Here is a 22820-nt window from a genome sequence, read left to right as displayed (position 1 = left end):
AACATCATTAATTTCAGATCTTACCGGAAACATGCACTCCAATCAAACCTAATTATACCACATTGCTTTCTTGTCCCACAATAAGGAAACTATAATGCAATTATTGGGATACTTCATTTTCTATTCTACTGTGGCAAATGAGAGAGCCACTGTGATGGACGCTTCTTGTCAAAAAGCTTATTGATGAAGCACAAACCCAATTTACAATCATACAAAGGACTACCTTGCAATTATGTTAGTAATGCAATGCTCCTTAGACTCAACAACTAATTCTCAATCATTTCCAGTGAAGCTTGGACCACAATGTAAGATTTTTGCACACGGTTCTCTGGATTGCCTTTCATTTTCAATATTGAGAAAAACTTCACCCGTTTACATTTAACTACACCAGCCTTTTAGTCCTGCTTTTTAGTAGCACCCACTTGGACAGATAGCTACAAAACTGGGTCTCTTTCTCCTCTGACAGCCAAGCCTTAAGTGGGCAGAGGAACAGAATCAACTGGTTTATATGACCAGAACTGAAAATTCAAGTGAGACTGTACTGCAGCCAGGTCTCATGAGCAGTGCATAACCATGCAATGGCAATCATTGATTAACTGTACAGACTCTGTTCACTATCTAAAACAAATGCAGAATGAGACCAAATGTATTCAGGAAAGGAAACTGGAAGCAGCTACCGATATACTCGGGTAAAAGGTACATTGGCTACACGTTTGTCCAGAATTAAAACCAGTTTAAAATTTGCAGGGCATTTAACACTAATAAAATTGAGCAGTGTTTCCCATCACGATCTGAACAGCGTGGTCTGCAAGGCCATGGTCAGTGTTCTGAAGCTGGTGACGTCTGCTGGACTCCAGGCTTATTTTCACTTACATCAGCTTTCAGCTAACGCTTGGATAAAAACGCATAGGGTGCAACTGCTGACTGTTAGTCCAAAATATTTGGAACTACTGCCCTAGAATACTGCTTTTATTTTCATCTTTACATCATTAACTTACAGATTCAGACCTTCCTCCAGAACTCGGTAGACTTCAGTGCTCTGAAAAGCCTTTGAGGTTGAATGCTAGCAATCTTCCAAACTACACGAACACATTTGCTGGTAAAAGCCTTTTAACATTTGTCTATTTAGCCCCCTTTAAGTATGCGCTCTGAAAGGCCAGAATACAAGTGCTGCTTCTTAAAATTAAACAGAACTACTGTGATTGCAAGTGGCATGATGTGGGTTAAAAACCCCCCAAATATGCAAGTCAATAAAATGTATCCTTTCAAAGCTTTATAGATGTAACACAGTACTTTTGCTTTGAAAAACCCAGTATCACTACATTTTATGTTGCCAAAAAAATATTTTTTTTTTTCAAGGAGAAAAAACTTTTTAATTACTGTTGTATTAAGTGTATTGGTTGTCTTTCTAGAAATAGAACTGCACCAGCTTTTTTTTTCTTTTTCAAACAATCTTCTACTTCTCAAACAGGATAGTAGGTACATACAGCTTGAGGAAAAGAAGACAGTACACTGATCCTTGTGCCTCAGAATATGAAGTGGTCACCAGAGTCAGAACATAATTCCTGCGTTGTAGGAGTTGGGTGAATGAACATTTTATTTAGCAAGCCTCTTAAAATTTTCAGTGCAGTCTAACTGTAAGCAGAATATCTTAACACTTAAACCGCATTTCCAGTTTGGTATGGTAACTGGATTCCCTATCAGAAAAGTTTAAGTAGTAGGCATTGGTTTTGCTTATAAAGTAGTGCTTTGGGCGAATGAACTCTACTGCATTGTTTTGAAAATTCATTATTTTTGAAAATACTTCCCTCTTTCCAAATGTATGCTGTAAATTACATATTTCAAGCCTTCGATGAGACAGCACTCTTAAAGTTACACAAATTATCATGATGAAGGGTGCAATTAAAATCAATAAGCAGTTTCAAATAGCATACAAATCATTAGCTAACTGAAATAAAACTTGTTAAAAGAAGAATTGTTCACTTGCTTTGAAGAATTAGTACACTATAATTAGCAATAGACTTTTCTACATGCTAAGAAAGAAGGTGGCAGTTGTCTATCTTTTATGAAACAGAAGAACAGCATTCAGAAGTGTATAGGGTAACATATGTACCTATAGGAAAAAAAAAAGAAAGTGTGTTTTGAGAATGTGACAATATATTAAATTTACATTTAATTTCAAAATATGCAGTAATGGAAGTGTTCAGCATGGGAGGGAACATGGAACTATTTCAAGCAGAAAGAGATGTAAACTGTGTATTATGCTTTCTGAACAGTATAACAGAGGCCAACCCCTGCCCCCCCCCCCCAACACTTTCTCACCATTTTGAACTATATTTTACTTAAATTCACTAAAAAATTTCTTCAGCTGCTTGAGAAACCACTTTCTCAGTTCAAAAGTTCAGCTTCTTAAAAAAACAGTATGTCTACCAGAATTGATTTATTCAATCTCGGAAAGAACCAATAAAGGAGAAGAAATACTGTATTTGCTACAGAATTTAACTTGTTATTTATCATGATATTTTCCGAAATAAACTTTTAAGATTCCTTAAATACATCTAGAAGTAAGAGCATGGTAAGATTGTAACAAGTTTCAGTCATAATGGCAGACAGCAGCATAGAGCAAGCTATTAATTCTTCACACGCTTACCTACCTTCTGATCCTGGTAAGGGTTGGCTTTTCCAGTATACCAGGTCAGGCATAGTAACAGGTTACAGTTATGAAGATGAAACCATACAGCAGCTCTAGAACTGGTCTTTGTAACATAAAGAGCAACTAACTTTGTGGGGATAACAGATGTCATTTTGGAGGCTGATCTTATGACTTGTTTTGGAAACGACTTGCTCTCTTGAAGGCCATTCGTAACTGTTACTATCATACAACACTGGAGTACAAGTGAGACGCAGAATAAAACAGCATCCTGAGTGCTAATCCAGAGTCTCTTCAAAGTAAGATATATGGTACTCTTACTAATGCTATCCAATGTCCTGTTACTATAGCAGGAGTGTTCCCACTGGAATACATCAGATTACTAGCAAATACTGACTTCCACATATAAGTACCGGCCTCCCTAAGCCTATTGGTACTGGTACAAAGTCCTCAAGCACATGCTTAAAATTTTACTGAAAAATAAAAATCAGTAGTCTAAATCTACTCTTACATTAACATATTCAAATATAGAATAAAATTTAGAAATTTTATAAAAGTCATCATATTTCAGAATTGTAACCTGATATACCTGTTTTATCCGTTAGTAAATAAACTAATCGTCCCAACTCTTCTGGTATGGTGCTAGTTCGAACAACTGTTCCAGGAATATTGTCATCTTTCATAATCATCCACCCATAGGCTGCCTTACCCATGTCCAAGTTCACACGTAAACTGCAAAGGAAATTTATACCATAATCAGTGTGAATATTAGGCAAAGTGAAAGTTATAACCATAAAAATAAAAGTAGAAGCTCGTTTTAGGATACCTAGAGAAAAATAATCTTAAAACTATATGCAACAAAAGTTTTGGAACAACACTTTTATGTGTTTGTAGAGTACATATCACAGTAGAAATTCAGGCTCCATCCCAGATTTTAGAAGCTACTGCAATACAAACAAATGCAATACCATGCCTTCTGCATGAGACAGATTGCAACACTTTGTGGAGATTCTTGACATAATTACATTACTACACTTATACAGACGAGAATACTATATACACTTTATCAACAAGACCAGATCGCTATTCAAGTCATAGTTTTTATCTGTTAAAAAAACCCAACCCAACACCTATGTTTTCTTTATGACATGAAAGTACAAATTTTTGTACCTCTTCAAGTCACTGTTTTTTTAAAAAAACCCTATTTTTTTCTTCAGGAAAGTACAACTATATTTGTCAACTTCTCTTTCCCACCACAACCAATCAACAATGTTGCTGTCCTCCCCAAAATGTAGTTAGAGAGGCTCTCTATTGCAAAAAGAGAATAGTGCCCAAGCAGCGAAACGCACCCTCATGTGATAGCATGTGGGCTGGAGTTGCTACTGCCAGCAGCAATAAGGAACCTTTGGGTAGCTCTGTACTAGAAATTGTAATTTGCAGCAAGTTTTACTGATTATACATAGAAGTGCAAAATCAAAAGTATTTTTTCCAGTTCACTCAGTGTCTGCATATTTATTTGTTAATACTTCCATGTCTACATCATACAAGAATTAACTGCCCTTGCACCTTGTGTTCCCTATATTATAATAAAAAAAGTCTTCACTCATGCTGGTCAAAGATAACTTTAATCACATTGCTCTTCCCCAAAATTAAATTCTCCAACTCAAAACTCCATGCCACCTTGTTCTAAAACTTTAAAATGCTACTTTCCCTTAACTATTCACCATGTTCCTGCTACCATGTCAGAGGAACAGTGACTAAGGAATAGGCACGTGTTCATTTCTGTTGACTCTGCTCTAACAGAAATACTGAAAAAACAGCTAGGATAGTGGCTACGTGAACTATTTGTAGCTAATTTGCCCAGGACAAAGGACTTGGAGTCCCAAGTTTAGTAACAGGTTTACAGTAACATGACTCTTAAAATTGTTCAGAGGTATATATCAAGGTCAAAATACTAATGCACTTCAGACCTTTTTTAACAGTCCTGAAGTGCTGCTTTACAGCATAACCAAAACAGCAACCACAGTTTTCATCTGTCCTCTTGCAATCACAGCGACAGACTGATTTTGAATTACCTGAGGTAACAGTGGAGGGAACAGTGAGTGACAAACTGCAATATCCCATAAAGAAGAGATGCATTTAACCTGAAAATTCTGAAATTTCAACACACGCTGAAAAAAAATTCAGTTTATTCCACATCCCCTTCTTCCTGAATTTGTACAGCATACGACAACGCATGTGCCAGCACAAAAGAAACAAGTCTTTTTGATACAAGATTCTTGACCATTCAAGATGGTATTTTGTTCTTTACCTAGCTCTTATTTTCCCATTAAAATCAGAAGCAGCAGGAAACCATCCTTCTACCTGGTGATACACCCCAATTAGGTTTGCAGTATCATACCTAACTTCAGCTGTCTTCAGACACACAAATACATAAAAAATTAAGACAGACAACAGAAGAAGGACTCTACCATATTCTTTTTATTGAAAATGCTACAGTATAACAAGCAGAAAAATACTGGAAGTCACTTGCCTCACACTGGCCCTGTCTTACTCATTCCAGAGCCAGTACTCAGCAACCAGTACTTGCATTATGTACGTCTTGCAGAGTTACAGAGAATATAAGAACCAATGTAACACACTTCGCACTGAGATATGCGTTAGTCAACAGAAGGAACAGCAAAAGATTTACTCCTCTTAGGGGTGAGAACCTGCTAGTTAGCTAGTCAAGTACAAAGGATGCTGTCTAGCTTGAGAAGAGAAACACCAGCACACACACTTTATTTAAGAACAGCTAGATATTTGCTCTAGCCCGGAGTAAGTAGAGTAAGTGAAGGATGAAAGCTGCTCATCACCCCACTTCATACAGGCATTTGGGCTATAAATATTTTTTTCTGCCTGGGCTACCGAGACAGGAATTCTGCAATGAAAGCTCTATTTAAGACCTGCAATCCCAGGTATATGGCACACAGAGAGAAATCCACATGGCTGCTCTACCAATGGAGACCTACAAAGTCATCCAGACAGGAAAAACTGTACTTCAGTAAGATTAAATCAGAAAAGTCTCTCAAAGTTGAAGTGCAGTTCATATCTTCACCTGCATCTTTTATAAGCATGTGCGTTACCTGGTTTTGATGTTCTAAACACTCTCTATATGCATTTAATTATGATCTCACTTAAATACAATTTAAAGGTAAGGAAAAAAAAGGGAAGGAAAAAAAAGACAGGTTCTCTTGCTGAGCGGTGAGAAGAAATCTGTATTTCAAAGCATCGAGGCATTTTAGGAATTACCCTAGCTTTCCAGCATGCACTGCTAAGTGGAACAGAGTGTACCCCCTTTATGCTGATGGACCTAATAGAAAGCTGGCACCACTGGCCTCTAGAGAAAAAACATCTCCCCAGTGACTACTACAGTCCAAGACAGCTTTCTGGCACACAGGGAGATATTGGGTACATGCTTTAATTGTTAAGATGCATAAATAATTAAACAGGAATAAAAAACAAAAAATGAGGGCTATAGAATTAATACTAAAAATGCACCTAACATCTGTACACTGTTATCTTTCTCTGACTTCCTTCACTTGGTGCTTGTTGTCTTCGAGGAAATGTTTTTTGAAATCATTGTAGCTATCACCTAGCACATTACAGACACTGCCATATCACTAAAAATGATGGAGGCTTATTAATACTGAGTTTGCTTTCGAAACTAGAAATGTCTCCAACAGAGCTTCACAGGAACAGATAGAAATACTTGACTGAAAAGTCCACGAATTTTTACACAATAAAACAAGGAGATACTACACTTACTCAACACCAAGCTTCTTTCAGTGCCTGACAATATTAGCTATCATTTCTCATAAATCCTTTGTGGACTTTAAGAAACCTCATTGTATAAACAAAACCATTTTAAATTCACCAATTTTTAAATGCTTCTCAATTTCATTCAATTTAAAAGACTCCATATATATCAGTTATTAATGAAAATGCACAGAACAGCATCATATGTAGCATTAGCAACTTGCATCAGCAACACTAATTTTTAGCAAACCAATTAACATGCAATCTTTAGACACAGTATGTTAATATAGGTACTTGAAGGCTGTTGCAGAGAATGAGCATATTTAGTGAACATAATAGCATGAAGTTTCTTGTGTCTCAACCTCAGCACTAGTTACCCTAGAGCAGGCAAACCTAAGCCAACTTTTATCCAACTTGGGGATTTATTCCACTAACGGCCAGGGTGGCATCCCTCTGCAATTCAGCTTCAGAACACATCAATTACACAACATTTCAGAATCCACACTGCTTTTTACTACAAGTTAAAACCAGATACTTTTGCTTTTATTCCCTCAAAAACATCAGTAGTGTTTTAGATTAAAGAAATTCATATTTACAGGACTTCTAAATTTCATTTTTCCCCAAATGGTAGTGACATTAGGCCCTCTTGTAAAGATTTCTGATTTTGTTTTTTAGTCAAAATGGACAAATTTGCCAATAAGCAAGGGCCTTTACTGAGAAAGTTTCAGACAAATATATTTAGAAACTCCAGAAACATTCTGCCTTTCACGACTCAGTGAAAAGCAATCAAGACCTAATGCAGTTAGCAAAGACAATTTTGTGAACAAAGTGATACCGTACTTAATAAAATTCAAGTATGAGTTTGAATTAAAATCATATGACAGTTTTATTTGAGCTTTGGCAGGCAGGAAAAACTTCCTGAGCAGTTCCAAATATATTTAGAAACTCCAGAAACATTCTGCCTTTCACGACTCAGTGAAAAGCAATCAAGACCTAATGCAGTTAGCAAAGACAATTTTGTGAACAAAGTGATACCGTACTTAATAAAATTCAAGTATGAGTTTGAATTAAAATCATATGACAGTTTTATTTGAGCTTTGGCAGGCAGGAAAAACTTCCTGAGCAGTTTTTTATATAAGCAGAAGTTTTGTAGTAAAAAACAAAGCCCTGCCAAAACTCCAGATACAGTATGAGTACCCGTAGTGGTATCCAATTTTAAAAATAAATGAGTTAGAGATGTAGTTTTTTTATTTTCAGGACTTCTTTCTAAGTGAAATACTGAAGATCATATTTGGGTACGTTAGTACCCGAAACTGTACCCAATCCCCTATGGCTATATCTCCTAACCTTCCCATATCCCTTCCTGCTCCCCCCAGCCACAAACTAGTCACAGAAAAGAATATGGAATAATTTTTAAATTATTGGTCAAGAAACAACCAAAAGCGTTTTAACTTCAACATGCCTGGAAAGTTAAATCTTTACAGAAAGTGATTTTTGGAGCCTGACAACTTCTATTAACTGACACTAACCAAATAAAAATAGAACAAAACAGAAATTACTCCTTTTAAACACAATATTCTATCAACTTCTAAATAAATAAAAATCAACCCACAGCTCACCCCTTTAATTTCCCCTAATTCCCCTTCTCCCATAATTTATTTGGAGAGGAAATTTGAATAATATATTACTTCTGTGTTTAGCCCACTACATAAATTTATTTAGTTTTCTCTGCTGTCTGAAACTCCCAAGAAAAGCCTCAGATCTGTGTTCTTGTTTGCTTCATAATTGGTCTCACTAGTTCTCTTGGACTAATTTTTCTAAATTTTGTCTATTATGTAAGCATATAAAAGGAAATGAAAGAAGGTGCACACAGCACTTTACATAATACCCAGGCAATGAATGTAACTTTAAAAGAGAACTCAATCCCAAACATTTATGCTTAAATACGTGTGGCAAAAAAATGCATATCAACCCTGTATTGCTATAGTGACTGTGGCACATGTAGTTTTTCAAGGGCCACATGCAACCTAGGTACAGATAATTAGATGTTGTAACATAGGTAGAACTTAAAACCTCAGGAGGAAATATGGGGAATAATTAATGAGAAAATTAATCTATGAATTTCTTACAGGCTGAAAACACAGTCAAGTGCAAAATACAAATAGAAAGCATGTCAAACGAGCGCCTTGGCACAAGAGATGTAGCATACGCAGCTCAGAAGAACAATAATTACTTCCTATGAAAAATGTTTCTTTGTTATTTTCACATTTATCAGGTCAGATGCCTTCTTTTATTAAGCGTCTTATACAATGGCAACAATATTGACATTAGATGTCTAATACAAATAATTTTTAAAACATGAATATTTTTAGTGTATTCCAGACAAATCTGGCATTACTTACTGTAATACTATTAGATTAAAAACAGAAAAACAACTAGGAGCAAATAGGTAATGTTGCAATGTTAGAAAGGAAAAAGATCTACTGCAATAGATCACATTTTAAAAAAAAAAAAAGGTCATTTTTAAACTGATTATGCTTTCTTTATGTAGCATGAATGTCAGACATTGTAAGAAAAGCACAAAGCTAGCTCAGGCAGTAGTACAGCACCATACTGGGCAGGGTAAGACTTACTCTTAGCATGAGACACACACACACCATAGCTCCTGTTCATGAAGAAGTCAAAATTAGTTTGCAAAATATCAAGAAGCTTCATATAATTTTTTTCAGTCTCTATATAGATTGCATTATACATCATGATATGGTATAAAAGCATAATACACATTTATAAGGATTGCTTAAACTACTTTATGAGTAGCTCTTTAGCTCTTCCACACTGAAAGCTTTACATCATATATCTAATATATATTCTGTCTGTATATGTGAAACTACATACACTGATTCTCTCACATCTATACATTGTACAGACTAGAGCTCCAACACAGACAGCACAAACTACAACATGACTGAAAGCAGCATAGCTGCTTGCTGCTGTTAGATAGACACTACAGTCCTGTGCAGGTGTGAGTTCCCTGGATCTCGGGAATACACAGAAGCACACTGAATAAAACCTCCTTTTTCATATTTATATGATCCAGGATTTGATTGGATATTAACAAACTTCAGATACAAGACTTCCTAGCAGTATTTTCCTCATTGCCCACTGAAAACAGACTGACATAACTTGAAGGGTTTTCTTTAAATGCTCCTCTAAAACATCCAGAAAAAAGCAGCTGGGAGCCAGGCAGTGCCCCAAAACTTTAATACTTAAGTGCGAGGCAGTTCCTTTCAGATGTTTGGGACAGCTTATTTTGGCAGAATGGCTCAGTGCCCAGCAGCCTTGGGGTGTCTGAAGGAAAGGACAAAAGACATTTCAGCTTCTGCGTACACCAAAACTAAAGGATCCTCCTAAAAAGATGGCTGATTAAGCCCCTGTCAATCCAGCTCTAAACTGCTACTAAATGTACAGCCTGGACAATACACATTTTTACCAGATCTCCAGTCAATACCTTACCATTTTACGGTAAATCCTCTACATTTCTTAACAGCTAAGTGGAAACATGTACAGCGACAAGATTCACATGCCTGTATACGTGAGGCAGTAATTTCACCAAACGCTGCTTGGCTAAGCCTAAATTATCTTGAAAAACTTTCCCGGCTACATTTTCTTTGGGAAAAACATAAAACAAACAAACAAACAAAAGGACTCAAGTCAAAGTGCAACTCAGTTTGTCTTTCAAGGCATTGAAGAAGACTGGACAATGAATAAACAAAGTCCCATTACCTGGTGGTGGAGGGGATCCAGTTTGGTGGTGCAGTACCGTCACCAAGGCTAGCCTTTTCTTTGGCCTTGGCTGTCATTTCTGAACTGATTACTATGGCAGCTCAAGTGAGCTGATGAAGAGATGCTACAACTAAATACCGGGAAAAGGACAGAATTGCTTTGTGGCAAGGCTCTCTAACACCCTGATCATCTTTCCTGCACCCATACACACACCCGGATTTTCAGCTCAGTAGTTGAGCAGGTACCTCGCATCCCACATTGATTGAAGTCTCTTCTATTCTCTTGTACTTAAAAATACAAATATTGGTAACTGTCTCTCTGACAGCTCTTTCAAAAAAATTAAAACTAAACCAACTGATCAAATTAGTAGCTGCAAAAAAAGAAGGAAAAACTCCTCAAGACTTACATGATTTGTATCGGAACTTTAAATATGTAGGGTAATTGTCTTCAATTCCACACAGAAGGGAAATTAAACTCTCCTGATAAAAATGTAAGCCTGATTTTAAAAAGATATAAAATTTAAAAGAATGTATCTATAACCACAGTGATAGAGTTAAACTGGGTAACCAGGTAAAAGATTGCATAATGATGACAAAGCTTTACCTTATCTTCCTCCGAGTTGCTGACTTTTCATTAGCGCGACTGTTTTTGCCCTCTGCCCTTTGTCATTCAGAAAATAGACAATCCAAAAATATACACATTCAACAGAAGAACCTTACTATTTAAAAAAAAAAAAAAGGAACCATCACAGGCCTAAGAACTTCCACACTGGTATCACAAAGAGCAGCAGCATGGACATATCTGAGGACACATGCTCCCCCCAGCCTGCTATGTGCACTAGGTGACACAGTCAGACAAGATCTTGTAAGCTAATGGAGAATGTATTTTCATTGATTATTTTATTTAAAACAAGTAATGAAATGGTCTCAGTGACACTGGAGGAACCTATGGATAGGCATTAATGCATCTCAAACTGACTAGAGACAACTAGAAAAAAAAGCCTAAGAACATGGAAAAAACTCACGAGAATGGGTGAGCATAATCCTAGAGAGATTTATTTAGTTTTGGACAGTCTGTCAAGGACTTGCTTTCTATCTTCCTTTCCCAATAAATTTTAAGAAATTCAAATAGATTAACTTTGTAGGGAGGCAGATTGCCTATGGAGGCTCCCTGGGCTATACTTCCACCATAGGGGGAAAAGAAACATCAATTATAGAAGAGCAATTTTTAAGGGCCAAACGTTTCTGGGGGTGCGGAGCTGTTCAAAACATTTTGCACATAATGGTTCTAACTTACAACCAATTAAGAGCTGGGATAAGCTTTCAAAGTTTGTTTACTACTACTTTTTCTCCACTTTGCTTGATTCCTTGTACACTACAGAATGTGGGCAATGTTGTGGGCTGGGTTTTTTTGGGGGGGTGGGGTGGGGGAGGGTGTTGGTTGTTGGGGTATTTTTTGTTTGGTTGTGTTGTTTTTGGTTGGGTTTTTTTTGTTTGTTTGGTTGTTTTTTTTACAGTTGCTTTATGTTTATACCTCTGAAGTCTTACATGCCCCACAGTAATACTGTTCACACAGTGATGCAACATTGATCCAGAGGAGTATTTAGGATGCAGCTGAATCACAAGGAACTAGCTGCTCCCTGGAGCAAAAAATTTCCTCTTCCTATTAATTACAGGAGAGGCTGCCCAGAGATCGGTTAAACTCTGCTAACAGTTAGCTCCCTCCCTCTGATGATCTTCACCAAACATGTCTGGCCATGGAAAATTATTTTTATTGCATACCTGGAATTTCCCTTGCCCTGCAAACAAAAAGCCAAACACAACTGCAAAAAAGCTCTGTATTTGGAAACTTCCTGAATTCTCCAAAACCATCAACCAACACATTTCATGTGTGCATGAATTTAAATATGCTTTGCCTCTACCAGTCAATCCTGATCTCCCACATTCATTTTCTTTACCTGTGAGAAGTTCGTTTTTTCCCCCATGTAGCATTTTAAAAATAATGAGAGGACACAACACCTGGTGCTTCAGTGTTACTAGTCTTGTAGTTTTTGTCTCCAAGAGTTTACACTCCAAATACAGCCTAAAGAATAAGTGATTTCCATGCTTAACATCCAGAAGACAGGAAGAAAAGTGTAGTTATGTTTGAACACCGGCATGACTGGAGTTGTTTATTTTGCTGACAGTGTGGGAAGCGACCCTGTATACAAATGATTTGAGTTGAAGAAAAGTCGGTACAGAAATAGATAAATCTCTAGAGAGAAAAGCATTCTCTGATAGATTCCTGTCTGATCTTCCATGGAGTAACTATATGGTCCATCTCAGAACTAAACCAATCACATTCTCTAATACTTCTGCTTTGTATATTATCTCCCACAAGCAATTGAAAAATGGGATTAGCTGTATCCTAGAAATTATTTTCGGAAAAGAACTATTCCACAAGTCCACTAAACAACTCTTAAGTTGAAAATGAGCTGCTCAATCGACATGTTTTTCAGTGGCATATGTTGAACTGTCAATATAGAGCCAAATTTACTTACACCACCTATATGCTTCTAATCCTCTTGCATCCAGTAACAAAAATATATCTCTTTTAACCATTTTAATAAGTTTTGGCTTAGTATGTTTATTATGGAAGAACACAGTGACCAACAAGCGATCCTTTATACTCTTAGCTCATTTTTCCCTTCCCCTACATGTCTTTGATTATTAAATGCATCCTCCAGCAATATGTAGACTTAATACTTATCACTTGAATGCAGCACTTTTTGCTTCTTCACATGGCTAAGTTGCTTAATACTCAACAGCTGTGTGTGTATGGGGCGAATGATGACACGACCTGAACAGCAGCATCACACAAGCAGTAAGGGAGTTATGACAATGACAGTGTTTAGAAAGATATCACAAAATTGAAACACAAATGTGTAAATAAAAAACAAGAGCCATTTAAAGGAAGTGGAAACTGTTCTAAGATGACCAGTTTCTACAATGAAATCTCTTCAACTCCCCAGCAGATTTGGTGGAACCTTCTCCTTCAACCTCCCAACAGAACCAGTTGCTGTTGCAACACAGAAGAAGTATAAAAATACAAGTCCTTTAAGTTATAAAACCTTAACACAGGTACTTCCTGAGTATCACATGGTCAAATATAATACTGTTCCCTTCACATAGACACGTACTTAAAAAATGTGAACGCAGTAACACAGAAGTCATGTAAGCTTAGATTAAAATACCTAATGAAATCCTCCTGTTTTTTTCTTCTTATACTACATGGATTTAAGTATTGTGTGCAAACCTGAGGGGATAGGTCTTAAACCTATCTACGGTTTAGTTGCTGCTAACTCTGTGGCTAGCCACTGGGCTTAGTGAATGACGTATCTCAAATGGAAGAGTTCCAGAGAGCATCTAAAAATAACAATCACCTTAATCTAAACACTGGGTATTTTAACAGGAGGGAGTATTTCCATTTTGCAAAGGCAATACCCATTCAAAGAAAAATACTCATTTCAGAGTCAGTGTTCTCACTTCTGTGTCCACAGAAGACTTGATTACACACATGGATATTATTTCCTGTTCCAGTTTATCTGCAATTTGAATATACAGTGCTCATGCTTAATGAATTAATTAATTCAGGGCAAGTCTCTACTTGGTTACACATGTTAAAAGTCCTCTCATTGTAAAAGCGCACCTACATTATTCAGCCATTCAATTTAAATTAATCATTGTAGTAAAAAGTCTGTATTTTAACCAGAGAAATGGAATATTTTCAGTATTTAAGGCATTAAAAATAAAATTCCAAAATATACCTGAGTTCATTCAAATACATGTTTCCTGGAACCACGTTCTCAAATATACCAAGATTGTATCCTTATTAATACATTTATGCTAGTAAAGGATTAGATATCCTGATTACTCCAGCAAGATGAACATTATACAAAAAAAAATACAACAGTATTGTTTTCTGTACAGTGATCCTTCAAGAATCAGCAGATTTGTTGGCACCTTCTCCTTCAGCTTCCTGATAAGATCAATTTCCTTCGCAATGAGAAGCAAGTATAAATTTCAGGAAAGCCACATTCAGTGATATGAGACATCTGTGTTTTTCTTTCATTCTAATACATACCTGATCGGGATGATATAGGAAAACAGGAGGAGGAACCGGAAAAGGTTGCGATACCATGGGCCTACAAATCCTTGCAAGGTTACCATAACAACTGATAGTGCAACTAAAGCCAAAAACAGGGCTTTGGTCAGTTGATTCAACTCCAGGTCCAGCAAGCCAACCTAGAGGAAGTAGTATAAATCAAGTTAGTCATGACTTTTTCTTAAATTGACATTTTTGCGGTGCAAACAATTAGCTATTATTGGCTTTTTTTATTCCTACCTATTAAAATCCATGCACTTGTAACAATTAACTTCATTTTGATAACTGAATTGATTATTGTTCCTATGCTTGCATGCAACAGATATTCCCTAGTTACAGGACAATAACAATTCCCAGAACCAGTCTGAACTGTCCCAGCCAGGCCTTTTGAATGCCTTTACGCCTGACACATCCCTGCCCCATCCCCTGATTCAGGATAGGAACACAGAAGGGCAAGGAGAAAAGACAATTAAAGATTAACAAATGAGCAGGAACAATTTTCTTCTGTCATGCATGCAGCAAAAATACTGGCACTGTATATTATATTTGTAGGGTAGCTACTGCTCATTTACTGCTAGAAGATCAAAAACCTGTTAGATTCAAGTATCAATGGACAAATGCAACAGAGCTACCTTCTCATTCATGTAACTAGTGTACTGTAGCCTGTAACTATACTCCCATACCGGTCTGTAAATCTGAACTAATTTCATAGAAATATTTTTTAATTGTATGAAGCTTTCAGTTATTCAATATAATAATAAAAAACAACAATCAAGTGGAACATCCATTTTCAAACCAAAATAGTAGAACAGAACTTCAATTCTTCACAAGTAAAGAGGTACTTGATTTAGAAACATTTCAGCAAAAACATTAAGAGAGGCTATCTTTCATCCACTGTTTCTCATGAAAAAATATTTTTAAGCTATGTAACTAAGACTCTCACCATTTCAATAATGTATGCTGTAAGCTAAGTATTTATACTCCACTTTTTGGGATGTTCTTGTAGTCAGTAAAATATGTGGGAAAATTATGTCAGGAAGAGTTTCCTAGGCCCCGTCACAGATGCCCCTTTTATCTCCAAGTCTTGCCAGTAAGACCAGCAAAACATAACACTTCCTTAGATAACAAACATTCTGCAAAAGAACCACTTTAAATATAGTTCTTAAAAATTCCAGCAATCTTGCTTATACATGGGCTGTCCCTTCCCTAGAGAACCAGGCAGCTGAAGACCACAGCGGCTGATTTATCAGCTGCATTTAAAAAGCAGCACAACGAGGACAAATATCTTGCAATTTCCGCTGCTTCAACTACTACATAGTTTATGCTTGAATTATTGAGAAAAATAGGTTTTTGGATTAAAATGAAGAAAAATTAAGCCAGGGAAGTAGAGCATGTTTCAAAGCCCAGATCTTTTTGCGTTGACAAAGGCAGCCTAAGTTTCAGGCCTCGCTGAGGATCAGATGAAGTCATTATTCATTCAGTCAGGGAAAAAAGACTCAATTACCTCAACCTAAAGATGCTATCAATGAATGCAAAGTGCATATTTTACTCTATTCATCCAAATCCCATTAAAAAGTGAAAGGAATGATTTAATCTGGCCTTCTAGAGTTGGTCTTTTTTTGTAATAAAATAAAGAATCACTGTCTTGCAATATGCATAACCACTACCTCACACTTTTTTTTCCTGCATCATGGTAGTGAAAGCCTATCTCTCCCCTCAGCTCCCCCCTCCGACCCCCGTAAAAACCCCACCCCAGAATAGAAATGAATAAAGATTTTCTTTGGAAAGAATGCCACTTTTTGGACAGAAACATTAAATTTAGTCCACTGCACACTGATACGTCGCTAATTCAAAGCATTAATACCTTTCTAATTGATGAAGACAGATGTGAATTTAAGTTTGGAAACCAACAAAAATGTGTTTGGAGAGATATTAAGAGAATAAAGAATTTTATGAAAAATTTTCACACAATAAATCTCTTGCTCAAGAACATTTGGTTTGTTACTAATAATGTCATCCTTTTTCATACAGATCATACTATTGGCCATAGTAAATTTTAGTATTTTCATTCACTATAGCAAATGAAGGCAATTACAAAACCCTACTCAAGGCGGCACACAAAGAAAGTAGGTTTTAATAGAATGCATTCTCCATTTCTCAAAAATTAGTTACTATAATACACTGAAATATAATTAGTTTAATATTGTGCCTTTCCACTTTAGCAACTTCTGCACTCAAGCTAATGAAACACTGTTGAATTATCCAGATACATTTAACGTAGAAATTCACTAACATTCTCTAAAATTCATCTGAATATTGGAAAAGTGGGTAAACTTCATTTTAACTGCATTGTGATTTTATCAAAGCATTTGTAAAATATAACATCTTAAGAAAGTGATTTCTTTCCTTTTGAAAGTAATCATAACCAGAATAATTATGACAATATAAGAAATAGATGAGTTAAAAATTGGAGTAATTTTCCACATTTATTGCTATTTCCCATATTAGAAAAGCAAATTTTCTTCTACGTGTCATAATATTTGTTCTATTTGAAACAACTGTGTTAACAAAATTAAACACACCACTGGAAATTTTAATCTCCAAGGGAAAATTTGTACATAATGTCTAAGACAACCACAATAGTTTTGCAAAGGGGCTGCTGTACAGTGATGAACACAATAATTGCCTGTATAATCTAAAATGCTACTAATGGCAACAACTGCAAATCCATTTAGCTCCTCTTTAATTTATGCACGAAGTTTTAAATAGCTAATGGTTCTCAGTAAAATAATGGCTTATACCATCAATAAAAAGTATGGCATTGTCTACTTGCACCAAAAAAAGCCTACAAGTTTTTAAAATACTTTATTTTTGAATGAGGGAATGATTAAAAGGTCTAAACTTCACATTTTGGACCACAAGGTGTAAGTCATTATCTTATGAAAAAAAATCTTAATTTATTTAGCAAAAGTTGAAAGCAACAAAAAACCTTTCTGACTACTGAAATAGAACATGAACAGCAATATTGCTATTGCTGCCCTAGATGCTTAACTTTTGGGAAAAGTTACCCTCTGAAGCTATTATTGTAGTAATAGAACAATTCTTCTAACGTTATAAAAAGTGTATTTCTTGGAGAATGAGAAGGTTTTTTTTTTTCTAGAATATTGAAATGCAAAATTTGATAATTAAATGTTGCACAATGGTCAAGATTTCTCAAAATAGTCTAGTGCAACCATTTTTTATTCAATTACAGTTTAAAATGCATTAGAAATAATTGGTCATAAATAGCCTTTTTTAAGCGCCCTACTTTAATACTGTTGAAGTATTAAGGCACTATCGCAACCAAATTCCTCCACGAAGGTAATTATATTTCAGTAATCAGTCTGGTTCTGCACTGACAAACACCATATTGACTACAATGAAATTTCATGGTATGTATGTTTGAGATAGACTTTGGCTTAATTTGCACCATAAACATAAAAATTTTCTTTCCTATTCTTAATACATGCTCTGAACTTTACTTTATTAAACCTTGAATACTAGTCGATTATTCATGTTTTCATTAATTCTAGTCTAAACTTACATGTAACAGCTACACAAAGAGTAAGGTAAGTATTTAAAATTACTAAAATTCAAATAATATATCTTTCTTCTTTGGGCTGACAAAAACAAGCTTTGCCTAAGAAAAATAATTCATAGCATTTCATCATTTATAAAAAAATAATTTTTATATAGACTACTATATACAGTTAGCTGCACATATCTGAACCCCTATGGCTTTCTTCAATAATCTGTTAAACCTTTCCTATAGTCCCTAGGAATAATAGATTATTAATCTGTGTTTAAAGGCTAAATAGACACATCATTATCTGTTTACCTTAATCTTTGACACTAAAAACATGTACAGCAACTTTGGAATCTGTAAGTGTTTCTTTGTTAAGTCTCCTAATTCTAAGGTTATTCCTATGATTCAAATTCTTGACTGCTCAGCAATCCAGGTAACTACATTAAGCTAATATAACTATGAATCAAAACAAGTAAAGCAAATGAATTCAAGTTTAGGAAGCATCTTTCCTTAATTCACTGTACTCAAGTAATGGTCTGACAAATGTTTCTCTACAAGCCTGTCTTGATTAACATAAAACCCACCAAATCTTGCATACATTATGTTACACTTTTCAATCAATATCTTACTCGTTCTTTTAAGCAGTACATTCAAAGGTAGGAAAAGCAAAGAAAACACTGAAATATATACAGTGACCATTTAGTGAAAAAAGTCACCTATCCCTGCTTTTTCTCAGATCCATTTTCAAACATCCCAATCACTTGTTTAGCTGCAAGAGCAACAATGACAAACCTTGGAAACATTTTCTGAAGCACTAAAAACCTATTACAAGTTTTATTCATTTTAGAATTAGAGCAATAATCGTGGTGGTGTGTTGGGGTTCTACTTGACTTAGTAAAACTGAAATAAACGTTAATTATTTAGTCCACTTCAGTGGAGTCATACAAAAGTAATAACCAGAAAATAGTCTATTTGATTCCAGTAACATTTTCTGTATTTCCTTTGGCAAAAAAAGTATGCATCCTTCATGCTACCTTTAATGCAACCCAGTATCACTTTGACCAAACTGAAATATTTGGCATTATGTTAATATTGCAGGTTTATGGAACTGAATTACATCTATTCTACATTGATTTCAAGAAACATTTTTAGATATTTAGCATTGATTGTATCCCCAGAGAAACAAATTACAATTACTTGTCTATATTCTTACAAAAAACAGCCCCTATCCAACAGATAGGGGCAGATTTAAACAGATTAAAACAGATTTAAAACAGTAGAAATATTTTAAAACTCAAGAAGAAATACATGGTTATCACCCAAAGGAGGAAGAGTAAGCTGCAAGGAGATAATGTTTTTTTGAATGTTTTGATGCATATTCAAAAACAGAGGTTTAAATGCTTTTAAAAGCAAAATAAGTTTATTACATTTTGAAATTATCCTTCTGGCTTGCCTGTTTTTACTTTAACAAGCTATTCATAACTGCATAATATCTATGTTTGAAATAAACTAATCATTTTAGAAACAAAATTCCCTTTTGTAGCTAGTAATATCTATAATGCTAAAAGAAACGAAGACTCAAAACATTTTTTTTCTCTCTGCCTCCTTTATTTGTCCATTTTATATTGTTGCCTTTTCTAGACTCAACATCACCTGAGTTTGGATACTCAAAAGTGAAACCTGAAAGTCTTCCCCAAGTTTTTAGAGGTGCTTAGCCCTCTCTAGTGCGGTCTATTATAATAAAAACTGTAAGTGAGCTATATCCACAACTGTACTTAAATAGTGAACTCAGTTGCTTGAAGTAAGGCACTCATTTTGACAAATACTGGCCACAGATTTCATAACCTTAAGTGTGTCTTCTTTTTCAATTGTGTCCTGATTTATCCTAACACCAACAATTTACTATATCTGTAGCAAAACATTACGTTTCGAAAGAGCAAAATGAGAGAAACTGAAGGTGACCCATTCTTAATATCCAGTTGACTATAAATCTGGTTTTCATTAACACTTTTGCAGTTTGCTCAACTATCCCAATGTCTCTAAACATTCTTCGATCTGATGTCTCTTTTTAGAATCAGTCTTTACATATAACAATGAAGCCAAATTACTGATATTTGCAATTTGGTTATTGATATTTCAGTATTTTGCTCTAATTTGACTGAAGGCTAGAAAGAAGACTTGGCGGCAGTTAAAGAAATGCCATGTATAGTCTGGTTCTGGTCAGCAGAGGGTGCTCAAGATTGGTGCTAGCTACCGTTTTCAAAAGCTCTCTGTCGGTAATGCGGTACCAAGCACAGCACTGTACCTTTACAGGGTGACCTGTATTTCTGCGTGACCTTCCTTGGCCGACAGCGTTTACCTCATTTAGTTTGAAATGTTCAGAGTTAATTATTCGAAAGGCTTTAACAATTCAGATTGTATACTGAAACTATTATACTTCCTTCTTAGCAAAAAGTTACACTTCTCATACCTTTATATAGTCAGACTTGCACCTTAAGGTGCCAGTAGTCAGATGCCGTGTGACCATGTGTTCTCCAACTTTGCTATGTATTTGTCATACACAAGAAAAAAAAATGTGCACAGAGCATATAAAGAAACTGAAAAGGTTAATGGCTCCTTAGACTCTGGCATTCATATAGGGATTGTGCTGTATTAGTAACATACCCTCCTCCTATTAGAAGCTATCAATTGAAAACATTTTCTCAAGACCACCCATCCATTTAGAATAATTACTTCAATAATCTAAGCGAACTCATCATATTGGAGACTTCAACAACCAAAAGCATTCACACAGAGAAACTCTTAAGACAACCATTATTTCAATTTAAAACAATCTAGGTACACAAGATTTCATACAGAAGACATTCAGAGTTTCTAAGCGCTCACAGTCCTCCTTGCATCTGATCAAAATTGGTAAGACAGGGAATTCTGGGGGAAAAAAAGATCAGGATTTAAAGATGTTTGATTTTACAGTGAAACACTATCTTCAAATTTATATTTCATCTGTAACTTTTACAAATGCTTGTTAGATGTTCTTTAAGTTTGATCATCACCAGATTCAATTCAAGACTTTTCTAGCATACTGTCATGTAATCCGTTCTTTTAACGGTCAGAATACAGACTAAGCAGCTTTACACATTACACACTATTATTAAAACATACTCAATGGAGATGGCATTTTTTCAAATTTCAGTAGATTAAAAAACATGGCTTACTCTCTCACAGATGAAAATAATTAGCTTTGCCAAAGTAACTGCAAAACTAGCATGGGAAGAACTGGTCCCAAAGTTTTTATTGGGTAGCATTTGCAATTATATAAATAAATAAATAAATATTAAAAATGGTGATACATGTAAAAAAAAGTAAATAAAATAGCTCAGTAAGAGGTACTACTTCCTTCAAGAAAAACAATTATAAAAGGGACCTAACAAATTGATTGCAACAGTTAGCTCTTTCATTTTTGTAAATTTTGGAAATTCTAATATAGCTACACTTCAGACCATGCAGCTGACTGGTCTAAATAACTTTTTCATACAGAAAGCTGCACACATTTCTTTTTGTCACTGCAGGGACTGAATTTCTGGTTTTTATATATGTTACACTGTATGTTTAATAAGATTTCATAAATGGTATGAGAACCTTGTAGCTTTTTCAAAGACATCTTTGAAATTAAGCAAACACTTGAAAACGTGTATCTAACGAAATCCAACATTTGCTTACTCTACATTAAAAATAAGGTGTTAGTAACTCAGCTCCTCATAGACTGTCTAGACTAAGCTATTAGCAGAGATTATTACAGTTTTTAAAGAGTTTATCTCACAACAGGGCTAGGGGAAGAGAGGTCAGAGCTAAGGTTATCGAAACACACATGGCAATTTTTCCATTAATAATTCAATTAAATAAATGAAGCCAAGAACCCATGAAGTTTAAGCTTGCTTTAAGTTTTACCATTTAATTTTATTCCAAAACAACAGTAAGCTTAAAGACAGTTAACAGGGTTTTTTTTTCTTCCATCTTTCTCAAGGTTAAATTGAGAAGTGCATTTGAAAATTTCTTTCCATGTAAATTACAGACTTTTTTTTTCATTGTACCTTGCTATTTTAAAAGGGACAAGGAAGTTGGGAAAAAAAATTCATCAGGAAACAGTGGCACACATTAAGTTGGTGCTTATGCCATAAAAATACAGGGAAATCACAGCTGCAACCTTTCTTCATGGAAGTGTAATTGAAGTAATATGATACACACAATACATAGATGATTAAAGTGACTGAGGCAACCTTCTGAAGATTGGATTCACTAATAAATCCAAGTGAATAAATAAAAACTGAAGGAGGAATTAAAATGATCTCCACTGGCAGCATGCAGCGATTCTTTTACTGGTGGAGCACTTCTGGAATCTCCCTCCTCCTCCACTGTGTATACCTCACCTCCATTATCCAACCTGTCTCAGCACAGGTCCAGATACAAACACAACCACCTAGGTCTTCTTCCACAGGAAATCAGGTTAAAAAAACTAAACAAACACACATCATAAAGCATCTCAGAGTTTGTCTCAAAGCATTTATATCTGAATGCTATTCATAAGGAATATGAATATATAATTGTATATAATAATATTTAAGAATGCAGAAAGAAAATATGAGAAGGAAATTTGTAAGTTATTTCTATATTATATAGCCAGTTTATTTCTGGCTATCAGAATCCCAGCCAAGAAAAAGACAGAGCATTTTGACTCCATCAAATTTTTGTCTCTGTCCCTAGCTATTCTTGATTATAAAATCTTGTTTGTAAGCAAGCTGCGAAGAAATGTTTTAAAAATGTCTAAGCTGCATTTTGGAAGGAAAAGTTGTACATGTTTTTATTTGTAGCTTAAAATGAAAC

General features: G+C 35.3%; 1 protein-coding gene across 1 annotated transcript in view; it reads right to left on the bottom strand.

Annotated features, from left to right (window-relative positions):
• ATP9B (ATPase phospholipid transporting 9B (putative)) overlaps nucleotides 1-22820 on the bottom strand; it is a 161772-nt gene that overhangs the window by 40872 nt on the left and 98080 nt on the right. Inside the window, exons 11-12 of the mRNA XM_009277184.1 lie at nucleotides 14354-14514; nucleotides 3240-3382 (exon numbers count right to left, since the gene is read on the bottom strand). Coding sequence (XP_009275459.1) covers nucleotides 3240-3382; nucleotides 14354-14514 — 304 coding nt within the window. The remainder of the gene's footprint in view (nucleotides 1-3239; nucleotides 3383-14353; nucleotides 14515-22820) is intronic.

The sequence above is a fragment of the Aptenodytes forsteri genome, unplaced genomic scaffold (genome assembly GCF_000699145.1).
Source record: "Aptenodytes forsteri isolate BGI_AS27 unplaced genomic scaffold, ASM69914v1 Scaffold338, whole genome shotgun sequence".
Lineage (NCBI taxonomy): Eukaryota > Metazoa > Chordata > Aves > Sphenisciformes > Spheniscidae > Aptenodytes > Aptenodytes forsteri.
Note: the sequence above shows the minus strand (reverse complement) of the source record. Positions and strands in the feature narration are given on the sequence as shown.